Here is a 14,101-nt window from a genome sequence, read left to right on the forward strand (position 1 = left end):
TCACAAGACTTTGTTGTTTTTGCTGAGACAGACTAAGACAGCTAACCTTCTGGAAATTGACACTAGCTACTTTTCTCTTTACTTTTTTTTCTCTGCCTACTGAGGAAACTGTGTGTTTCCCCTAAGGTCGGAGGCAACTCTGAGTAACAACTTGATATTATTTATTTTAAAAATGGGGGAATCACCTTTTATGTGTCTGTTAGTCCCATGTACAGGGCCAGAGCGGTGTAGTGGTTAGAATGTTGGACTGGAAGTCTGGGAGATCCGGGTTCTAGTTCCCACTTGGCCATAGAAGCTCACTGGGTGACTTTAGGCCAGTCACAGGCTCTCAGCCCAACCTACCTCACAAGGTTGTTGTTGTGAGGATAAAATGGAGAAGAGAAGGATTATGTTAGCTGCCTTGAGTTCCTTGGAAGAAATAAGGTGGGATATAAATGTAATAAATAAATAAAATCCCAAGACATTTTGTGAAGGAAAGGATGGTGTTTCTGCTCCCATTCCATGTATAGAAGCCAACTGGCCTTCACCACACCTGAGGACAAAAGACTAGCTTTGGGGTCATAGGACAGGCTGTGTGGAATGCTCAATTCTGTCTTCCAACACCCAACTATTGCTCCCTGCCCCCCAGTACTTACCACCTGAGGCAGCTACCTCACTCTGCCTAACGGTAGGGCTTGTGGCCCTGTCTCACCATAACCTGAAACCTGCATGGCACGTAGGAAAACCTAATTCATTTACTTCTTTGCCTCTTCCTCTACTCCATCTTATGAACTGATCATGCATCGAAGTCAGACTTTCCCACCTCTCCCCATTATTAACATCTTGTCTGATGAAGAGATATGAAGATCTTGAAAGCTTGCCATGAGTTTTGTGCATATTTTAGTTAGTCCTAATAAAGGTATCATGGATTTAGGAAAATTTCCTATGGAATAACACAGTTTACATCTTTTTAAATGGGACGTGTAATCACGTAGTAAAATACATTTTCTGCTTATTATGGACAGAGGAAGAGAGCAGAATGGAGCCTTTCCCTTTACGTCATCTTTGCGTGGGGAAGGAGAAGACAGGTAGAAGGATTCAGGATGTTTAAACTGTTCCAGTTTGCTTCTGATCATCCTGCATCTATAATAATCAAGGAACCCAAAAGATGTCAATGTAATATGTGCAGATGTAAAAGAAGGCAGCGTTCTTACACTTTTAATAGTTGTGTAGGAGGCAAATCCAGTACTATTAAAAATGCAGGAAGGCCTGTCCTTTTTTGCAGCTGGCCATTCTAGATTTATGTAACTTGTATATTTTTTTATTGTTTGTCATAATAAACTTTCAGATTTTAACTTTATGAGAGGTTGGAAGTACATTTAATTGCCATCTTTTTAAAAAACTGACCCTGCTTTTGTGCTTTTAAACAGCAATGCAATGTAGGCAGCTGAAGCAATTCACACTACCCATGACACACAAAGCTTTGTTATTTATTTGCGTGTGTACATGTATGTAAATCTGCATCTCACCTTTCCTTGCAAAGCAAATATAAGGCAGCTTACAATTTATGAATACAAAATCCAGTATTGGAGCAATAAAATATAATGAACAGACTGGAGACAGAGCAAGAGAAAAACTTAAAAATTACTGGGCTTTCAAAAGCAAAAGAAAGAAACCACCATTTCTATTTTGTACTACTGCTAAATTTGTGTGGGCTCAGCTGCTCTTGGATATACAAGAGGACACCATATACAGAAGTTGAAATGTTACTTTGGAAATTTATTTATTTATTTAATTTTTATACCGCCCAATAGCCGAAGCTCTCTGGGCGGTTCACAAAAATTAAAACCATAATAAAACAACCAACAGGTTAAAAGCACAAATACAGTATAAAAAGCACAACCAGGATAAAAACCATACAGCAAAATTGATATAAAATTAAAATACAGAGTTAAAACAGTAAAATTAAAATTTAAGTTAAAATTAAGTGTTAAAATACTGAGAGAATAAAAAAGTCTTCAGCTGGCGACGAAAGGAGTAGTGTAGGCACCAGGTGGACCTCTCTGGGGAGCTCATTCCACAACCGGGGTGCCACAGCGGAGAAAGCTATTCAACAGTGGGGTGGCCAGATGCCAAAAAGGATGGGACTCTTCCACCTTTAATAGTAGTGTAAAAGAGGGAGTATCAGCAGGTATCAAGCAAGCTACAACTGCTGAAATTCCCTCCTTTGCCCGCCCTAAAAGAGCAGGGGTACTTCCAGACTAGGCCTTTATCATGCAATCATCATACCTCATTTACATAATGTTATGGGGAGTCCAGCCAAAGTAGTCTTCAATCTGAAACTCCTGCATTTTCCCCAGTGCTTCTTCTACTTTGTTTTTCTTATCAGAAAACAATCTGCTAAGGAAGACAGAATAGTTGCACAGTGCCTTTTGATCATTAGCATATCCAGAAGCACTTCTGGATAACAATATCATTTTAATTAGTATCCAAAAGACATCAGATTTGGTACCATTTTCTGAAAAAGATACCTTTTGAGACACTCAATAATCCTTGAAACTAAACAGATATTTGGACAGCAGATTGAACTAACCAGGCCAAATTTAGCCACCTGACTCAAATTGCTCCACAAATGGCCTCCCTGCTTCCTTTCTTTTTCCTATTATACAAATCCCTTCCTCCAGTTCTTCACCTATCATGGCTCTTTTCAATCATTGGTATGTTGTTTTAATGCTGGAAATAAAGTATTCCACAAGAACAGTGTCAATCAAAAAAGATAGCAACCAAAAGACCTAACAGGAATTCACTGATAGGATTGCTCTCTGTCTCGTTTTTCCTAGCAGGGCTTGAGATGCTCAGTAGAGGTATAACAGCTGGAAATCCAACAGGCAAAGCCAGTTATTGGGGATGGTATTAAAGAGATGAAAAAAGCTGCACCTGATGAATTTCTGCCTGTTGTGTAACAGTTGGAGGCGCAAGAGCCCAGCCCGAGTCTTTCCAATTTATTTGTCCTTTATCACATTCAGGTGTTTGGAGTTTAATTCCCAGCCAAGTGTGCTTTTTAAAAGTGTTGCATGGAGTGGCTGCAAGGGAAAAAGCGCTTTTACAGACTTGTGCACCCAATACTGCTTTCAATATACGCCTAAAACTTTCCTCCTTGGGGGGAGCTCAATGTAAGCTGAAACCAGCTATTTCAGAAGGAGGGGGGATTAGTTGCCAAGGTGATTTGGAGGAGGCTGGAAAAAATGCACCCCTCCCACCAACCTCCTGGAGGCGCGTTTTTATGACATCACTGGCCTTAAAGGGGAAGAAGGAGCGGATTTAAAGGACCCACAAATGGATTAGCAACTGTCCCACAATTCAATGAAGTTATTTCTCTCTTCTCTCTCCCACCCCCCGCTTCTTTCATTGACCCTTTTCTGTTCTTTTGCTGTGTGGCTGGCAAATATTCCTCTCCCGTTTCTGGCCGCCTGGCCCTTTAATGAGGCCCCTTTAATTCCTTTCTCTCCGTTCGCCTCCTTGTTTGGCCATTTGGGGCCACCCCCTCTCCTCCAAGAGAGGGGGAGCAGCGTGCAAGGTGAGAAGAGGGGGAGGGGAGCGAGAGGCTGGGAAATGGGGTGAGGGGGCAGGGAGGTGCATCCGATTTGAGCATGGTGGGTTGCAAGGAAGAAAGGAGCGTGTAAAGGGGAAAAGGAGGGACAGAGGGCTGTGGAGGAGGAGTGGAGGGTGCGGATCACATTGTTTGCATCTGGCTGTGAATGAAAGTGGGGGAGATTTGCACGGGATCAAAGAACACCGTTGAATCGTATTCTGCTGTATCTGGGAAAGGAGTATTTAAAAAGAATGGAGAAGAGTCGGCAGGGGGTGTGGGGGTGTAGAAAGCATGCAAAGAGGGAACTGGGGAGAAAGATGCAATCATTCGTTGCAATGCATGGAAGAGGCAGCGTGGAAAGCTTTGCGCAGGCAAAAGGGGATGTCGAGCGCACCATTAGCGGGCTTATGTCACATTTGGGCCGTTTCATATCGTATGCGTTTCCCACACAGAAGGCACGTGCGTGTAGGAGATCCCTATGCCGCCTGTGGGTCGGTTATCATGTGTGACGCTGGCACACGCATGTGTTTCGCATGTGCATGTGTTGCAACTTCGTGGTGCACGGATTTTGTGGGAATGCACACTAGTCGTTAGGCATGACAAGCAACACATGGTTAATCATACTTTTTCTTAACACACTTTCTCCATGCCACAAATCACAAGGCATCTTGCATGGGGATAATCATGTATGGTGTTTGCAGGTGTGTCTATTTCATAGTGGGCTTGTGCTGGAAAGCCACATGCAAAAGCAGGTTCCCAACGCACGGATAGTTGAAATGCGCAGCTTAGACATCTTATTGGCTGAAACATGGGATGGATGTGTAAACATAAGTTAAAATAAAATAAATGAATTTTCCGATGATGATGTACCTACATGTTCATATCTCTTTTGCAGTATAGGAGATATGTAATGTGGAAACTGAGGTTTGGAAGGAAAGGCCAGATAGAGGGTGTTTTTTTTTTTGCATTTGAGCACTGAACTAAAGAGAGGGTAAAGTTGTTGGATGTATTCAGATATCATGATAATCCATGGTTAACATGATAGGTACGATACCCTAGCCCCTCTCTCCCAAGGCTTCCAAGATCCCCATTCCCCTCTATTTCTTTGGCATGGCCATGAGTTGGAGATGAAAAGCTTTCACTCCCATTTTTGTTTCACTGTGGCTTGTGGTGTCATCCAAACCCAACCAACTGTAGTTCATCTTAACTGTGGTTTGCTTGAAATAAGCAACTTCAAGCTATGGGCCAGTTTGCATGATTAAACAATGCACTGTAGGTTGTTTAACCCATTGTGAGCTGTGGCATCGGCCAGCCACCATTTTGCACATTCAACTCCTGACTGGGGGTTGTCGTATCATGTGAACTGGGACACAAACTTTGCATAACCCACAGTGGCTGAGTTCAACATGACAACCCCCACTTGGGGGTTGAATATGCAAAATGGTGGCAAGCACGTACTGTAGTCTTACCATGGCTTGAATAACCCATGGTGGGCTGTTGTGTTGTGAGAATCAAGTCGATGCTTTATGAAGCAGGCTTATTTCAACCAAGCTATAGTTAAGATTAACCACAGGGTTCAGGTGACATGCTAAATGGCACTTAATCTAAAACAGAAGCAGAAGATTCCAGTTTCCTCGTAGCCAGGGCAGAGGGTGGCGGTGGGGAGAGAGCACTTGAGTCCAGGGGGAGGCTTATTTCCTTCCTGTTATTGAAAAAAAATGTTTTTTTCCCTGATACAGCCATAGTAAATGAGGAGCATCCACATGTGGGGGAAATGTGTGTTGGAAGGAGGAATAGAGATATGTAGGAATCTACTTTACATCTTCTGCGGAAGATGTGTTCAAAGGATGAAATAGACATTATAAACATTTGGAAAGGAAGAATAGGGACATGTGAGAATCTACGTTGCATCTTCTGTGGAAGAATAGGGTGCAAGAGGCCAGCAGGCTATCCAATATTAGATAGACTTCTGTCCTGGCCTTTCTTTATGACTCAGGCCAGACTGTAGCATCTTCCAGACAAAAAATAACTGCATCAAAGCATCAGGGTTATCATTTCAGATTTCAAATTACAAGTGGTGAGAAGCAAAGTAAGGTTGAAAGTCCTGCTGCCTTGAGCACTATTTTCAGAGAAAATAGGACATATATTGAAAAAGCAGCAAGAGGCACTTATAGATCCCAAAACAGAAAAGTTCTCAGCTGCCTGGACATAATATTTTATTCTGCCCGACGCGTTTCAGAAGAAATGTACTTCAATATGTCGAAAATATGCCTTTCTCTGTAACTTCTTTTTGAAATGCTCCATTTCAAGATAGATGATATATAGGAGGATTCTTTTCAGCAGGTTGCAACTGAACCATTGCTCTGAATCAAAGTGTGTACTTTGTGGATGTGGGATAAATTGGAACAAGGTTGCGGTGAGATGAAGACTGAAGAATTTAGGGGGGGGGGAAGCAAAGTGTAGTTAGATTCTACTTGTGCGAGACAACTGCCTCTTTGGCAGAGCAAGAGAACTGGACAAGGTCTTCTGTTCTAGGAGCATGTTAGTCCCAGGGCTGACAGAGTTTACACTTCTTTTTCCGTCGTATGTTTTAGGTCACGATCCTAAACCCACTCACATAGTGAGACTTGCTTCTGAGGAAACATACATAGGATTGTGCTGTAAATGTGTCTTTAGTTTGTTTGCTTATTTATTTATTAGACTGCTCAATAATGAAGGTCTGAGTGGTGTAATTTTCATCTTGCGTTGTGTTTTGGTTGGCTATGTCTTCTGGTAGGTTGGTAGAATTCTGAGATGCTGACTGTGCAATCATAGAATCATAGAATAGTAGAGTTGGAAGGGGCCTATAAGGGCATTGAATCCAACCCCCTGCTCAACCCCCTGCTTACTTTTATACTGTTAGTTTTACTCTACCCTGTGCCTGTTTGGTGCATTCTCTTCCCCTTCTTATTGTTTTATTATGATTCTATTAGAATGTAAGCCTATGTGGCAGGGTTTTGCTATTTTATTGCTTTACTCTGTACAGCACCTTGTACACTGATGGTGCTATATAAATAATAATAATAATAAAGCATCCCTGACAGATGGCTGTCCAGCTGCCTCTTGAATACCTCTAGTGTGGGAGAGCCCACAACCTCCCTAGGTAACTGGTTCTATTGTTGTAATGTTCTAACAGTGAGGAAGTTTTTCCTGATGTCCAGCTGGAATCTGGCTTCCTGTCACTTGAGCCCATTAATCTGTGTCCTGCACTCTGGGAGGATCGAGAAGAGTTCCTGGCCCTCCTCTGTGTGACAACCTTTCAAGTATTTAGAGAGTGCTATCATAAGCATGGTGACTCAGAAGTACCTCGCTCTGAGTTCAGCGGGTCTTACTCTACAGCAGGAGTGTTGAACTTCAGGCCTGAGGGCCAAATCTGGTCCAAATGGCCACACACCCTTTCCTCGAACCACTAATCGCTGAATGGTTTTCCAGCTCTTCTGCAGTCGTCCCCCCACCATTCTGAATGGTTGAAATGCCTTTCCTGAAGCTTAGTGATTGGCAGAAAGGGCCTTGAGCTAAAATATGATGGCTTTTTGGCTCTGTCCCTTTCTTCCTTTGGTTTCGCCCACCATTTAACTGTGGCCCCCGAGAGCTTTTCTGAAATTGAATTCGGCCTGCGGACTGAAAGAGGTTTGGCACCCTTGCTCTGCAGTACACATGCTCATTCTTTTAGAAGATTAATTTATTTGGGTGAGGTATATGGTCAATAAATAGTTGGTAACGGGGTGGGTGGGATAACGTAGGTATGTGAATTAGGGTGGGGGCAGGTGATGTGGGGAAGAAATAAGGGGACTGGAGGGGAGAAGGGGGACATATGTGTGGCCTTGAGTAGGTTGTAGAATTTTAACAAATCAACCATGTATAAACTTGAAAGGGGTTTCAATAAAAAGGCAGAAATTATTTATTTCATTTCTCTACTGCTCCATAGCTGAAGCTCTCCGGGTGGTTCACAAAAATTAAAACGACAAAGTACAGCTTAAAATTTAAAATATGAAAACTTAAACCACAATGTAAAATCGCAATATAAAAGTACAACCGGAATAAAACCGAGCAGCAATGCAGAGACTTAGAATACAGATTTAAAACAGCGAAGCTTTAGGATGGGGAAATAAAAAGGTTTTCACCTGGCGCCGGAAAGAGTGCGACGTCGGTGCCAGGCGAGCCTCTCCAGGGAGCTCATTCCACAGCTGCGGTGCCACAGCAGAAAAGGCCCACTTTGAGAGAAAATGGTGTGGACTTGATTGCATTTTGAAAATAAGCAAATCTGACAAAGATCAACAGTGTGTCCCTGTGTTTGTGGGCAAGGGGCTGTCTGCTCGCAGGCACCTAAGGTGATGTACAATGTCAGAACTCACCTCTTCTTTCTCTTTGTTCTCAGGGCCTGTTTTCGTCAATCTTCCAACCTTCGCCACCCCACTGCCCTGTTTCCTTTGTCCCTTCCATTGACTTCTACTCCATCCCGTACGAACCAATGGCATCTGGTGTGGAGCTCCTTCGCTTCCAGCTCCCGGGCCACGAAGCGGCCACCCTGCGCAACATGAACCAGCTTCGCTCCGAGGAACGCTTCTGCGACGTCACCATCGTGGCCGACAGCCTCAAGTTCCGGGGCCACAAGGTGATCTTGGCCGCCTGTTCCCCTTTCCTGAGGGACCAGTTCCTCCTCAACCCGTCCTCGGAGCTCCAGGTCTCCCTCATGCACAGCGCCAAGATCGTGGCCGACCTCCTCCTCTCTTGCTACACGGGCGCCCTGGAGTTCGCCGTCAGGGACATCGTCAACTACCTGACCGCGGCGAGCTACCTGCAGATGGAGCATGTGGTAGAGAAGTGTCGGAATGCCCTGTCCCAGTTCATCGAACCCAAGATCAGCCTCAAGGAAGAAACGGCAAAGTTTGGCGGCCACCGGCGGTCCAAGTCCCCCAGTGTGGTGGGCTGCTCTACCTCATCCCGCAAAGAACATTCGCGCAAGAGGTTTGCTGAAGAATCCTATGTTCCTCCGATGCTTGCAAATAAGTCCACAAAAATTACTAGTCCTCATGGGCACACAATTCCGTGTTAATCGAGTTCCTTCTTAAAAGGAAAAACAAAACAGAACCAACTTTTCTCAAGGTTCCCTGCCTGGTCGCCTGGAGGTGATTCTTACCCGCCACAGGCGACCAAGGCAAGCAATTTAAAGATTGTTCTTAATTAAATCTTTTTAAACTGTGTTGTAAGGAATACTGTGGGTAAGTAAGGCCCTAGCCCCATCTCCTGGCAGCCAGAGAAATAACCACATCAACTGCTTCAGTGCACGTTTATCCTATTTTATTAGCCTGTTTGATCAAACTATAAACACTGTTTTGCATGTTTAGAATTGGCTGTCTTAAATGCACCCCGAGTGTCCCTGAAGATGCAGTCACAAGGTGGATGTAATGTGAGGCCCAGCATCCACTGCTACATTATCCCAATGGTGATTCGTGTGAATGCAGCAGCTTGGAAAACACGTTGCCGGAATTGTTGAAACAATTAGATGTGCTGGGTCACACGGTTCATCCCCTGTTTGAACATGGGCATGCATACAAAAGAGGATCAAATAATGGGGTAGTGATCTGGATCATGGGGTCTGGGCCATTGGATCTGGAGCCATGCGTGGTTTTTCACAAGTGCAGACGTTCTCCTTCCGTGCAAGTATGGGTTTCTTTTGATTGGCAGGATGCAGAAGTTTAGGCAGGCAGGCCCAATCTGTCGTTGGAGGGTTTCCCCAGATGACTCCTGGCCCCTTTCTCTAAACCACTGATCATTTGGTGCAGCCTTCCCCCAACCTGGTGCCCTCCAGATGTTTTGGACATCAGCTCCCATTTTAGCCCTGCCCTATTTTGGCGTCAGTCCCACTTACTACTGGAAACCAGCCCCCAAGAACATCCCCCAAATTGAATTTGGCCTAATATATGAAATAGATGTCCCCGCATCTCCTAGGAAATTGTCATGGAGAATTTATCATCCAGCAAGAAAGTATCCGTGCCCACCCCCTCACCAGCCTTTAAGTGATAAGGATCCCATCTTCCTCTGATGGATCAGACCAAGGATCCATCTAGTCCAGCACTCTGTTCACATAGTGACCAACCAGCTGTCAACCAGGGACCCACAAGCAGGACATGAGTACAATAGCACCCTCCACACCCATGTTCCCCAGCAACTGCTGCACACAGGCTTACTTCCTCGGATATTGGAGGTAGCACCTAGCCATCAGGACTAGTAGCCATTGATAGCCTTCTCCTCCAGGAATTCTCCTTTTAAAGCCATTCAAATTGGTGGCCATCACCACATCGTCTGATAGAGAATTCCGTAGTTTAACTCTGCACTGTGTGAAGAAGTATTTCCTTTTATCTGTCCTGAATCTCCCTCCTACAATCAGCTTCATGGGATGACCTCATTGGGTTCTTCTAGTATTATGGGAGAGAGAGAGAAAAATGTCTCCCTGACCATGCATAATTCTGTACACTTCTATCATGTCTCCCCTTAGCCTCCTTTTCCCCCTAAGCTAAACAATCCCAGCTGTTGTAACCTTCCCTCATATGGGGAGATGCTCCAGCCCCTTGGTCATTTTAGTTGCTCTTTTCTGCAGCCAACTGTTCTCTACCAGATGACTTGTGCAAGCTAGCCAAGTCGCATGTCAAATTCTTCTCGAAAAAAAATACCTTCCTTCCAATTTCAGTCACTAAAGGCAGCATTACCATTCTTCCCACCAGTGGGGCCACTTACCTATTTTCAGAGATAAGTTGACGTTAAAATGTCAAGGGCAAGGAAACTAAATGAACAATGAAATATAAAATCAGGGAGCAGCAGGTGCAGAGAAATAAAGGCCGGAGAGTAAAATGCTTAATAACACCAGATAGCAAATAAACTGACCTGAAAAAGAATTTCTCATTAGATAAAAATCAGTGTGGCGTAGTGGCTAAAGTGTTGGACTGGGAGTTGGGCGATCCGGGTTCTAGTCCCCCACTCGGCCATGGAAACCCACTGGGCGATTTTGGGCCAGTCACAGACTCTCAGCCCAACCTACCTCACAGGGTTGTTGTGAGGATATCATGGAGAGGAGGAGGATTGTGTATGCCGCCTTGGGTTCCTTGGAGGAAAAAAGGCGGGATATAAACGTAATAAATAAATACCATTGATCATTAAATGGCTGGGCAGGTAAAAGCTGCTACCAAAAGCAAAGTTGTGAGGGTCATTGGCTTGGCATCTTACCTGCCTGAACGTTTAGCGGTCCATGATCATGTTTTTAATGAACAGGAATGGGGAAGGCTTGCTCTGCTCGCCTCCTGACTAACCTCTGGCCGTAAGGGGCATCCAGAGGAGAGCCTCTTCTTTATACACGGGTTTGTATAGTAGTAAGCCAGTTTTCTCCACCCTTCAGATGTGTTGGACTACAAACCTCAGGATTCCTACTCATTGGCCATGCTGGCTGGGGTTGATGGGAGTTGAAGTCCAAAATGTCTGGAGGGCCCCAGGTTAGGAAAGGATGTAGTACCCAGGGCTAGTATTTATTTATTTATTGCATTTTTATACTGCCCAATAGCCGAAGCTCTCTGGGCTGTTGACTAAGGGGCAGGCAAAGAGGTGGTGGTCCTTCATTTGGAGTTTTTCTTCCAGGGCTGCAGATCTCAGCAGGCTCCCTGCCAGTCCCGTGGCCCGAGCCGGTGTCCTGCCTTGCCACCCCCCTGGAGCTGGCTGTGCTGACATCTGAAGCAGCCCCTGATACTCCTGGGCGGTGGCCTTTTCATGTGTGCCTTGTCCGTTCTCTTGTTTCTAACCTAAGCAGTGACATCGGAACCCAGTCAGATTCCATGGCTGTGACTGGAATGTTGATTAATAACATGATTCACATGGCAAGGGACTAGTGCTTAAAAACATGCCTGCTGTAGATCATGGGTGAGTGGAATGCAGATCTTCAGCTGTTTTGGACTTCAACTCCCAGAAGCCTCTGCCAGCATAGCCAATGGTCAGGAATGCTGAGCGCTAAAGTCCAAAACATCTGGAGATCTACTTTCTGCCAACTCCTGCTGTAGATGGTTTTATTTTTATTTATGTGCCACCTTTATTTCCTCCAACATGGCGTACATAATCCTTCTCTCCATCTTATCCTCACAACAACAACCCAGTATCCGAGGCAGTAAGCCTGTGTGCACCAGTTGCTGGGGAACATGGGCGGGAGGGTGCTGTTGCACCATGTCCTGCTTTGTTGGTCCCTGGTCAACAGCTGGTTGGCCACTGTGTGAACAGGGTGCTGGACTAGGTGGACCCTCAGTCTGATCCAGCAAGGCTCTTCTTATGTTCTTAGGTTGGGCTGAGAGTCTGTGACTGGCCCAGAGTCACCCAGTGAGCTTTCATGGCTGAGTGGGGACTAAAACCCAGATCTCCCGACTCCCAGTCCAACACTTTAGCCACTACACCACCTTGGCTTGTCAATGTTTCATTTCATTCTAACCCCTGGCTATGGGGAAAGGCCCATAGATCGGGGTGGAGAGCCTGGCTTTCCAGGGGAAGGTTCCACATTCAATTCTTGGCTTTGACACCTCAATACTGTACCGTAGCAGTGCTGTGAAGGGCCCTCTGCCTAGGAAACCCTGGAGACATGCAGCCAGACAATTTGGACTAAATAGCATTTGGCCGAGATCAGCCTTTCCTGACCTGGTGCCCGCCAGATGTTTTAGACAACAACTCCCAGCATTCTTGCCCATTGACCAGGCTGGCTGGGTCTGATGGGAATTGGCGTTCAAAACACCTGAAGGGCGCCAGCTTGGGGCAGGCTGGCCTTGACTCAGTATAAATCCACTTCATAAACATCTCTCAGCCAGTGACTGCACTGATGTTTTGTGTCTTTACGGCCGGCAGGTCCATGCAAAGGCCCGTCAAGCTGGAGTTCCCACTGGAAGAAGAGCTGGAGATGAAGGCGGAAGATGAGGATGAGGAGCAGGACGAGGATTATGGGGATGAGGATGCCGTCTCAGACATCTGCATCGTGAAGATAGAGTCTGCCATGGAGGTGGCCCAGCGGCAGAAGAAGCAGCAGCAGCAGACGGGCACTGGCTGGAACAAAGATATGTCCCCCCAGCAAAGCTGGAGCAAGGAAACTTCTCCCCAACAAGCTTGGGGCAAAGAATCTTCTCCCCCACCTGGGTGGAACAAGGATGGGTCTGGAGACCAGGAAGAGCCTCAAGTCAATTCTACAGTGGCAGAAGCCATGGGGTCTTCTCCGGAATCCACGCCGGAGAAGCCCCAGCACGGTGTGGTCAAGGCCTCCTACAGCCTCTCTGAGGATGCGGAGGGCGAAGGCCTCCTCATCATCCCTGGCGGAGGCTACCTGGAGGAGACCAGCGAGGCGGCGGCCGTTGCTGCCGAGTGCCAGAGCAGTGGTGGCGGGATGGGGCTGGTGCTAGCGGGACTGAGCGGCCGTCCCTTCTCCACCTTTCCCGTGGGGGGGAGAGGGGGCGGCTCGGGGATGGCCGGAGGGGGCGGCGGCAGCGGCGGCGTCTCGAGGATCATCCGTTGCACCAAGTGCGAGGAGGTCTTCCAAGGGGTGGAGAAGCTGGTCTTCCACATGCGGGCCCACCACTTCATCTTCATGTGCCCCCGGTGCGGCAAGCAGTTCAACCACAGCAGCAACCTCAACCGCCACATGAATGTCCACCGCGGCGTGAAGTCGCACTCCTGCACCATCTGCGGGAAGTGCTTCACCCAGAAGTCCACCCTCCATGACCACATGAACCTCCACAGTGGCGAGAGGCCGTACCGCTGCTCCTACTGTGACGTCCGCTTCGCCCACAAGCCGGCCATCCGGCGCCATCTCAAGGAACAGCACGGCAAGACCACGGCCGAGAACGTCATGGAAGCCAGCGTGACCGAGATCAACGTCCTCATCCGCTGAAGAAGGCGGCAGCGGTGGCAGAAGTGGAAGAGGGGGAGGCTCCTGAGCTCGGAGGGAGGGAAGCGGGGTGTAGTGGTTAGAATGTAGGGGTGTGGCGAGCCGGGACCCCTGAGTTTTTTGGGGATAGGATTAGCGTCTAGTATACTAGAGGGATGGAACTCCTGGATTCTGTGGAACGGGTGTGGGGGTGGGTGGGGCTAGTTGATTAGAAAAAGTGTAAGGCACATGGGAAGCAAGGCTCCCTGATTATCTGGGAGGCAAAGGGGATCTAGCCAGTCAGAGCAGGGGGTTGTGGGAGAAAGGGTTCCTGGGCCCCATCTCTTCCTTCACCGTCCCCGTCACTATGCTCCCAACGCCCCGTTACTAGAAGAAACTGCTACCTCTTTTTAGAGCCCGATGCTACGTGTGTTTCTTCAGAAGTCTAAGCCCCGTTGAAGCTGGTGGGTCTGACTCCTGAGTAAGCAGGCATAGGATTGTGGCCTTTGGGTCGTTCTGGGGAGAGGCACGGGGCTCTTAAATACCTCCTCCGCTAACGGGGCATGAATGAGAGCTTGCTCTGTCTCAGCAGCCAAAGAATCTGAACAAAA

The 14,101-nt window shown here is 46.8% G+C and overlaps 1 protein-coding gene across 1 annotated transcript; it reads left to right on the forward strand.

Annotated features, from left to right (window-relative positions):
• The first annotated feature begins 3,496 nt into the window (after positions 1–3,496).
• Positions 3,497–13,681, forward strand: ZBTB12 (zinc finger and BTB domain containing 12). Its single transcript, XM_063123526.1, has 3 exons — positions 3,497–3,556; positions 7,989–8,578; positions 12,482–13,681. The coding sequence occupies exons 2-3, from the start codon at positions 8,082–8,084 to the stop codon at positions 13,512–13,514; spliced, it is 1,530 nt and encodes a 509-aa protein (XP_062979596.1). The 5' UTR covers positions 3,497–3,556; positions 7,989–8,081; the 3' UTR covers positions 13,515–13,681.
• Positions 13,682–14,101: the final 420 nt, after the last annotated feature.

Source organism: Elgaria multicarinata, chromosome 3, assembly GCF_023053635.1.
Source record: "Elgaria multicarinata webbii isolate HBS135686 ecotype San Diego chromosome 3, rElgMul1.1.pri, whole genome shotgun sequence".
Classification (NCBI taxonomy): Eukaryota; Metazoa; Chordata; class Lepidosauria; order Squamata; family Anguidae; genus Elgaria; species Elgaria multicarinata.

Bases quoted from the DNA above. Each gene is read 5' to 3' on its own strand.
- ZBTB12 (XM_063123526.1), top strand. From the start codon at position 8,082: ATGGCATCTGGTGTGGAGCTCCTTCGCTTCCAGCTCCCGGGCCACGAA. The intron at 8,579-12,481 runs GTTTGCTGAAGA...TACGGCCGGCAG, and splicing joins AAAGAACATTCGCGCAAGAG to GTCCATGCAAAGGCCCGTCA.